The sequence below is a fragment of the Branchiostoma belcheri genome, unplaced genomic scaffold (genome assembly GCF_001625305.1).
Source record: "Branchiostoma belcheri isolate BF01 breed outbred unplaced genomic scaffold, Haploidv18h27 scaffold259, whole genome shotgun sequence".
NCBI classification, from domain to species: Eukaryota; Metazoa; Chordata; class Leptocardii; order Amphioxiformes; family Branchiostomatidae; genus Branchiostoma; species Branchiostoma belcheri.
Window position 1 is genome coordinate 96,365 of NW_017803864.1, and position 8,227 is coordinate 104,591.

At 42.6% G+C, this 8,227-nt stretch overlaps 1 protein-coding gene and 1 long non-coding RNA gene across 2 annotated transcripts in view; both read right to left on the reverse strand.

The window, feature by feature from the left end:
- Window positions 1-144: 144 nt before the first annotated feature.
- On the reverse strand, window positions 145-2,837 carry LOC109471778. The gene is made up of 3 exons (XR_002140326.1): window positions 2,638-2,837; window positions 965-1,032; window positions 145-255 (listed from the first exon to the last, which is right to left on the reverse strand). It is a non-coding gene; the product is annotated as an uncharacterized LOC109471778 (long non-coding RNA).
- A 3,302-nt stretch (window positions 2,838-6,139) lies between these two features.
- LOC109471765 overlaps window positions 6,140-8,227 on the reverse strand; it is a 3,233-nt gene continuing 1,145 nt past the window's right edge. The window contains exons 2-3 of the mRNA XM_019771121.1: window positions 7,232-7,531; window positions 6,140-6,259 (exon numbers count right to left, since the gene is read on the reverse strand). Coding sequence (XP_019626680.1) covers window positions 6,140-6,259; window positions 7,232-7,531 — 420 coding nt within the window. The remainder of the gene's footprint in view (window positions 6,260-7,231; window positions 7,532-8,227) is intronic.

Below are 8,227 nucleotides of genomic sequence, written 5' to 3' on the forward strand. Positions count from 1 at the left end.
TGGGCTTTTATTTATAACTTAACTGTGTGCTAATGATGATGTTTTGTGTGTTTTCCACCATGCGTGTTTGTGTCAGTCTTGCTTTTTTTTATTCATATTTTTTCTTTGCTTTCACGATGCTGCTGCATTCACTTTTCAATCTTCTTGCGTGCAAAACATGAATGCACACCCCGATCCTTCCTTGACTGGGCTTCGTGCTTGCCAGTGAATCCCTGCTGCAGTCTGCATCTCAGGGTGAGACATGGCGAAATTTACCTGTGGACACAAAAAAAGAAAAGCAAATGAGGTCCATATTTGAATAAGTTATGTGATTTAATGATGTTTACCTTCACCTAACTTTCAAATGCCCTAGGTATGAAATTCCAGGCAGTTACCATTGCTGAATTACAACATTTATTTTATTTATTTAATCAACTTCACAGAATTTAAAATTCTGAGAGGAGCCGGCAACAGGAACATAGAGTTCCTCTACTAGGCCGTCTCCTCTAGAAACATAGACACAAAACAAACAAACAAACAAGCAACAATTAAAAAGAGTAATCAAATCACTAAACAATTATGGCAACGACAGGTAGTGGTCCAGGTGCATAAGTTGTCGGTTGAATATGTGTCATTTAGGCGAGATCTGTAGAACGAAATTAACAGTTTTTTAACATTGCTGAATTTCTCATTAATTATGCAAATTAAATCTTAATTTACATAATATCTGCTTGTGTTTCTCTCGTTCGCAATTACATATGCCACTTGCTTTAGTAGTCCTATCATGTAATTTAACTGAATCATGGCACGGGGGCCTGGCACCCAGGCTTCATTGTTTTCCCAGCAATCATTAATCATAGAAAGCATGGTACTTTTCAAAACTCACACAGCTTATCGTGAAAGAAGTACTATAGAGATGCGAACATTGCCTAACTATCGTGATTATTTACAATATTGCGTATAATAAGGATGGTTAGGCACTCACCTGGTATTTTGTTCCACTTCTTCTGTCTTGTATTCTTGAGTAACTTTTGTGTTTTTCGTCATGTAGAGCTGAAAGAAACAGTGTAGAACAGGTTAACGAAGTTTGTTATATTCTAGGGTTGCGTTATTCTGCATAGTTCGACAGCGTTCAGCGTGACCGCGGAAGAAGACATGCGTACAGAGCAGCAAAGTTTAAGTGCATCAATCATTAAGGGTTAGGGTTAGGATGTATCCACACCGGATTGTCAATAAACAAAAAATACATCCACGTCGGGTGTGTCAATAAGAAAATAATTTTTTATATCCACACTAAGTGATCGATAAGGAGAAAAAATTCCTATCCACACCGGGTGTGTCAATAAGGAAAGAGAAATATTTTATATCCACAACGGGTGTGTCAATAGCCACGTACTTTCTTAATATCGTACGATGATGTAACCAACAGACCCGCATGGTCTGCCGCTTACTGGCCATCAAATCCGCATTATGCATTTCTAATTATAGCGAACTCACCTTTCCTATAACCGCTGATATTATAAGCCGACAAAAAGCAAAAGTAGGGAAAGTTCCAAAAGATTTAATGAGCAAGTACCCTATTCTAGTATATAATTATTGTACAGACAAAGGGCGAATTTTCTTCTATACTCTCACCCCGTCCAATCAACCCCGCCGAGACAGCAGATTTAGCAGATTCGAATCGCTTCCTTGTTTACTCAGACCACAACATCAGTCAAAGCAAAGTTTTTAAAATGATTGTTTTAAAGTTGATAGTTGTGGCTGTTGGGAAATGAAATGATCCACGCGATGTACCATGGTGATAGCAGGGCATACATGTATGTGACGGTCCAAGGCGCGGATTTTTCTGAAAACGATGAACTGTCAGTCTCAAAACGTATGAAGCAGAGTCAAGGAACTGATTGTAAATACAACGGAACGATTATTCGCCCTAGCACCGTATATACGTAGCCTCCCCGGTATATCTACGGTCATGGACGCCCGCCTGCGCTTCTTCTTGTATAATCTTAAGAAACCAGTTCTACATCCTCAACAAATGTAAAGGCGAATGTTTTCATCTTTACTCTGTGACCCAATTTCCCCCAAACCACTAGAAATTTTCACGTTGACTTGTCGGGAACTGTGGGGAAAATCACTGTTGTCAGAAGCTGGGGGCAACACCTACTTTAAGCCAGAGAATCGCAACAGGCTAAGTTTAGTGGGTACGTCATTTAGAATAATATAAAGGGTTATCATAGTGTAGAAACGAAATTAAGGAGTTATTTACGCAAGCTTTACAACAACGATTGACAGCGAAGGAAAACATTTGGACGAAGCGGTATCAGAACCGTCAGGACGCCGGTGAGAACAACGATTCTTTAAATTTCAAAATAAGAGACGCTACCCGAGCAGAACGTGGGGCCGCTCAGAGACAATGTCACCTAGCCTGAACGACTGCATAGAAAAACGGACTGATCGAAATGGAACAACTTACATGTTACATGCACAACAAAAAAATCATAACATTACCCAAAAAAACCTTAAACCAAAATAATACACCGTTTGATGGTACACGTAAGAAGGCAACATGAACCAAGACCGTGGACACAAATACACACTACATATGGCATGGTTCCAATATTAAAAGAACAGTCTCAACCTACTCAAGTTTGGGCTTACCTCCGTGCCTGCACGACTAAAATCCGGGGGCCTTCCAAGTGTGCGCGCTGCTCCGGCGAGGGTTGACCGGGCCGCGGGACACCCGCTTTCCACGTCCGCGCGCTGTTGGCCGGGGCTGCCTGCATTCTACGCCCGTGCGCTGCTCCAGATTGGCCGGGCTACCCGCGCTCCACGTCCCGCGGCCTGGTCGTGGGGTCACGCCGCCGAAGGACGTGGGGGTTTTTTTTTCCGTGCGTAATGAGTCTGAAAGTAGGTCGCGGTGATATTTATACGAGGACACATCCTTATTAACATGTTTTGCCAGCTCTGTCCATGTTTGGAATATCTGGGAGGGATTAAATATTGCTAATTGTAAGACAATTACGCCTGATTGGCCAAGACAATGAATACGATTATCTAACTACATTTCTGCTGACCACAACAACTTGTGCGAGGCAACCTCCGGCCATCTGGCCAGGGTCACTGTATGGGATGGTGCGAAAGGGGTCAAGCTTGTTGTTGTAGTGCGCTAGCGGCGGTGTAAACAAACAGAAACCTTCCCCGAAACCTGAAAACGTAAAGCCCCTTATATTACCAACATGAGCACATGTCCACAGCGCAAGCCTTTTCAAATTCCAAAACGCTGCCGAAAAGAAATGACGGGTTCCATTTATTTAGTATAACGATAATACCAATGGAAGATTATAAAAATAATGTGTGTCTTTATTCTTCTTCTGTTGTGTTTCCTTTTACTGTTTGTCCTAAAACCGCTACAAAGAAAAATATGTGCCCACAAAAACGGACAAAAGTGCATCCAACGTTACATTGTGACGCGGCGATTTGAGGCATATAAAAACTAGCCTCCACCAGACCTTTCTACGGGAATACGGATCGTAGAATTCGGGGGAAAAAGATATTAAAATTGGCCAAGGGAGTCCGGCCGCGAGAAGGTAGTTAAATGACCCCCTTAAATCTTTCCCTCCGAAGGCCAGTCAAACCTACAAGGTCCTACAAGGCGGTCAAACTCCCCTGGCAAATATTCTACTATAAATAGCCAGCGTTGTGAGTCTGGTAGAGGCTATGTAAAGACATAGTCACTGAAAAAGTCAATTGTGAACGACAGGCCAGATCTAGTGTATAGCAAATATTAGTATCTGGACATACATTTCTGCATTCGGAATCGGAAACAACGAATGTCACCAAGGAGCGCTCTTATCTACGCACCGCAACACGTTCAATTCGACAGAACAACAACAGATGACACTTGTGGAACCGCCTGATCTTCGCGGATCAACTTTACCTCTATAAGAGTCCTATAAGGTCGTTCTGTACGTTTCTGGCGAGTGTATCTGTGGTCACTCTATTTATTTATTTATTTATCAACCTTGGATGCATGTCATGCCCGTAGCCAGGGGGGGTTCGGGGGGTTCGGAAGAACCCCCCCCACAAGGCTCAAAGGTCCACTTTTTGGTCCATTTTTTATGTAAAGGTCCACTTTTTGGTCCACATTTTATGTAAAGGTCCACTTTTTGGTCCACATTTTATGTAAAGGTTCAAGATTTTTCTTGAAAAGATGGACTGGTGTCCCTGCAAACGTGTGTGGCGGACAACACATCTATAAACCAGACCTCGTGACCGTGGCCTGTTTGCGAACCAGCACACGGACAGCATCCAGGATATAATACAAGCACCTACAAGCACGCCAGGCCTATATCTGCAGCATTGGGGGTTCATACCGCCTTTCATAAACATTTTTCTGACAATCCCGTACCTGCGAAAAGGTTTGGGTATGATAGCCTATTCCTACCCTTACAGAATATGCACATAATGATAATGTATATGATATACATGTACATATGGTTTTTGCGTATCGATCCAGAGTCCAGAGCGCACGTAAACTATATTGTCCTGCTTTCTATTATATAAGGTCAACGGCCGCTTGACCGGGCATGTAAAATTTGCAGCGGTGGAGAAAAGGATCGCTTCGGTAGACTAGATAATGATCACCGGTATCCAGTGGTCTTTGTTCCTACTGACTTTATACAAGGAGCTTTCATCACAAGTAGTATGTTCTTTTATGTCTTACAACTTTTGATAGATTTTTACATGGATTCATGTGCTGTACGTGTGCTCTTATAGAGTCCATTCCAAGTCACCGCGTGTTTTTTAAAATAATACCTTTAATATTTTCTCAATCTTTTTATTTTTGAAAATATTATAAATATTCTGAAATTATTATAAAAATGTACGTACTTGAGTAGCATGTTTTCGAAAATGTCATAATTTGCAAAAATTTAGAAAGTGGCAATCAACTGAGATCTTAATTTTAATTTCCTTTTTTTTACCAGCCAAACTTCGTATTTACCTGATGTGCAGTTTCACCCGCGGCATCTGGGTTTACGCCCTCCGGCGGCGTCCTTTGTAGTCCATGTAGTCAAAAGGCAGACGCCTGCATACAAATGAGCCCGATCATGACGTCACACGCGCCGATGCAGACCGAAGATCGCGATCGCCCGAGCTACCGGCAATATGCCAGCGGTTTCCGCGGACTATTTGGAAGCACACATGACTTGCACGGACGGCGTTTTTGACGAGAGGGAAGACGGAGTGTATTTTGACATGTTTCGGCGCCGTGTAATAGATCTACGTAATACTGTGCGAGAAAGATCCATGAATTTACAGGCGTTTTTGTGAATGGGTACCTATTTTTTTATCTCAAGAAATATGGATGGACTGTACAACCATGGTACAACAGAAAGGATTTGATGTTTCACTAGAGTATGAGATTTATTAAAAGCATCAATGGCTGGCCGCTATCGTGTCGAGTGCTCGCCGACGGCAGGATCGCCGCAGGGTTCATCAACGATTCCTATTTTTGGCTCACAGAACACTTCGTGTTGATGTGCAAATTACTTCGTCACGGGTCATTTACAAAAATTAAAAAAAATGGTAGAACCGAGTTGCCTTTCTTTAAAAATCATTGGAAATATCGTTCGCGGACTCAAAAATATTTCGAATGTTTTGTAATTTACGGAAATTTCTTAAGAAGTTAAGAACAAGTTTGAAATGTTTGTAAAACATAAGATATCCCTTTAAAAATATTTATAAAAGATTGGAATTTAATCTAAACAATAGCAACAAACACCGAGCCAGGAATGGGGACTCGATATTGGTCGATTGCCGACATGTAGATAACCAGGCACATATATGTACATGTAGCTTATGAAGTGAAGTATTCCAATTCGTACATATAATAAAAATAAATTAAATTGATAATACCCTAATTTACATAATATACAATTCGTCGCCTAGGTGTATTTTTTACACCTTTCTTGTTTACCCTTATACACTTTGTACCTGTCAGATAGTTAAGTTTTGTTTCACTTTGTTACGAGCACTTCCACCACCGGCCGTACCTAGCCGCGGCCCAAGATCTCCCCTGGACGTTATACCCGAGAGGGTCTTGATCCAGTATTTACAAGATTAAGATTAAGATCATCGTACCTGATCAGTGGGTTATCAGCTATGGAACCACCGACAGCACCGCTTTCTTCTGACTCCTGCCCGCTGTACGGCCAACCACTCTCTGACTCCTGACGGTTGTGAAGTTGACTACTCTCTTCTGATTCCTGGCCGCTGACTTCTTGTTTCTAATAGTAAAAAAGTTGTTATTGCTAGGAGGTAAGTAGAATGATTTACAAATTAGATGACTTGATTAGTCGAAAAACAACAATGAATGAATGAATGATTTCTTTATTAACGTGTCATTGCGACCATACGTCGCCCAGCCCATATGGGCTTATAAGACACCGACAAAATCATAACAACTCAAAAGTACAGAGTACAGAGTCAGAATCAGATATACCCTAAATTATAACTTAACATAATATATAAGTAAATAAATACAGGAAATTAAGTAGTACTGGTCATAATACAGAAATCAAATCAAACATGTTTAACATCACTCACATTTGCTTCCATAAGATGCAAGGATCCTTAATGACAACTACAAATCCTTACCAAATAAAATTAAATATTTCATATAAAACATTCATAACATTCCGACAGTACGTAGAGCTATTAAGCTCAGGTCACAACCCGCCGTACGTGCTTTTTGTCCGTACGTTTTTTGGGAGGCCACGTCTGCTACGTTTTTTCTGAAAACATGGGGAAGGAGTGGCGTCGACGCACGTCACTCGCACGGTTGCGCAAGGTGTAAGAGTGTGGTCTGTACGCCACGTCTGGCCGTGAGCGGTTGCGTGCATCATTCGTTGCGCAAGTGGTGAGTTGTACGTGCTTACAACGTACGATATCCGTGCGATTGCAACCTTAAAGTAAGGAGGCCGTACTCACACGTGCTTCTTTCGTACGTTACGTACGGGGCACATGCGTCGCTCTTATTCGCATGCACGGGCGGTGAATCCGCAGACCGTGCGCAGAAAAAGTTTTACATGCACTTAAAGTTCTACGGCGTGTCTGCGTAGGATTCCGCACGGAGGCAGTACTCACCACGCACGGATGCCCTACGTTTCTCCACGTTTTTGCACGTAGACAGCACGCAGATGCACGTACGGCGGGTTGTGACCAGGTCTTTAGTAACATGCATAGTACTCACTCTGGGTGTAGTTATTCCAGCAATCGCGAGAGGAGTTGCAGGCTCGGCTATTTCCATGGGAGTCATAGCGTGATAATTTTCCCTCGGCCCAGGGTATAGCTCGACCATTGAGAACGAATCTTCACTCACATCCAGCACCTTGACGTCAAACTCCAGCCTGCGCGGTCTCTCACAGTAAAACCTGAAGTTGACCCCGTACATGTCGTTCACCATCTGCACGTCAGGGCGGATGTTCCCGTGGAATATGGCGCAGATGGTCTCGTTTTCCAGCATGGCGGCTGGAGGGGTCGGCGTGCCTTCCTGTGGGAATAGAACCTTTTACTAGTACTCGTAGCATATACAAAATAAATTTCATTTTGTTATGGAATGTACCAAGTATGATTTTATACGTAACAAGCTATTTACATTTCTCGAATCAAGTACAATAGATTTCAACAGTCTCGATGTTAGAGACAGATTTGAATATATCTTTACATGTATGGTCCCCACAACGCAAAAATAGGTAGATATATAGAGCTTATTCACCACACGTCATCATGACGTCACGACCCCTCATGTCCCGTGCGACGCCATTTTGGGGCTACAGCGCCTACAGCGAGTTTCCAAGCATTGAAATGGCCGACAAACGTTAGGTAAACTGTCCTTTGTCCTATTACACGAAGAGTTTACCACCACTCATACCTCTCGTTACTGGAACAAAATAAAATCTGTTGGGATTGACCCGTTTTTGTTGAGTTTTGATCAGTCTGATCGAGACGGCGTCTACCGCCAGCGGAGTCCATTGACGCGACTTAGCTTCGTATTTGGTACTGGGCCGAAGTTTTTACACACAACATCGGTTCAAACCCTCTAAGAGTCTGGAAGCGTTGTATCAGGATGTGTAGAGAGTGTTGTGGGACATGCAGTTGCGTGGTGACAAGTACGTTGTAGTCGGGATACGCAAAAGGTCGCTATTTTGGAACAGCCCCGGACTGTGTCTGGATAATAACAAACAAA